At 36.7% G+C, this 774-nt stretch overlaps 1 protein-coding gene across 2 annotated transcripts in view; it reads right to left on the minus strand.

Annotated features, from left to right (window-relative positions):
* Window positions 1-8: 8 nt before the first annotated feature.
* The window catches only part of LOC106883599 (uncharacterized), a 44,795-nt gene continuing 44,029 nt past the window's right edge, over window positions 9-774 (minus strand). For both annotated transcript variants that reach the window (XM_052976003.1, XM_052976002.1), the window contains one exon: window positions 9-251. In XM_052976003.1, coding sequence (XP_052831963.1) covers window positions 177-251 — 75 coding nt within the window. In that variant the 3' untranslated portion in view covers window positions 9-176. The remainder of the gene's footprint in view (window positions 252-774) is intronic.

Here is a 774-nt window from a genome sequence, read left to right on the forward strand (position 1 = left end):
ACAAAAAGAAAAAAAAATTAGAATTTTTGCATTGAGTAAAATAAGTTATATCAAGATGATTTGATCCACTTGCAAAGTTTAGTTTCCCTTTTTTCATTCTGATATTACCTGGACAACATACTATTTCCAGTGCACTACTATACTATTGACATGGCACTGGTACCATTATAGGTGTCTTAATTGTTAGATTTGTGTGTTCCTTTTACTTCTTCTTTAGTTAAGGAGTTGTTGTCAGCATCAATCATGATTATCTGAAAATGAAAAATATTAAAATTCAATAATATATGCAAAAAAAAAAGGGCAAGACTATGATTGTTAAATTGAATTAAATTAAGACGAGTTAGTATTAACAGGGTAGAATGCAAATTGTAGATGAACATAATGATGCAAAAATTAAAGGTGAGGAAACAAGCTCGGAAGTGAGTAATTGCCAAGGCAATTGTTTGAGAAGCAGCACAAGGGCCAGTGGCTGTGTGGTAAGTAACTTGCTTACCAACCACATGGTTCTGGGTTCAGTCCCACTGCGTGGCATCTTGGGCAAGTGTCTTCTACTATAGCCTCGGACCGACCAAAGTGGATTTGGTAGACGGAAACTGAAAGAAGCCCGTCGTATATATATATATGTATGTGTGTGTATATGTTTGTCCCCCTAGCATTGCTTGACAACTGATGCTGGTGTGTTTATGTCCCCGTCACTTAGTGGTTCGGCAAAAGAGACCGATAGAATAAGTACTAGGCTTACAAAGAATAAGTTCTGGGGTCGATTTGCTCAAC

This window comes from Octopus bimaculoides, chromosome 23, assembly GCF_001194135.2.
Source record: "Octopus bimaculoides isolate UCB-OBI-ISO-001 chromosome 23, ASM119413v2, whole genome shotgun sequence".
In the NCBI taxonomy this organism is placed as follows: Eukaryota; Metazoa; Mollusca; class Cephalopoda; order Octopoda; family Octopodidae; genus Octopus; species Octopus bimaculoides.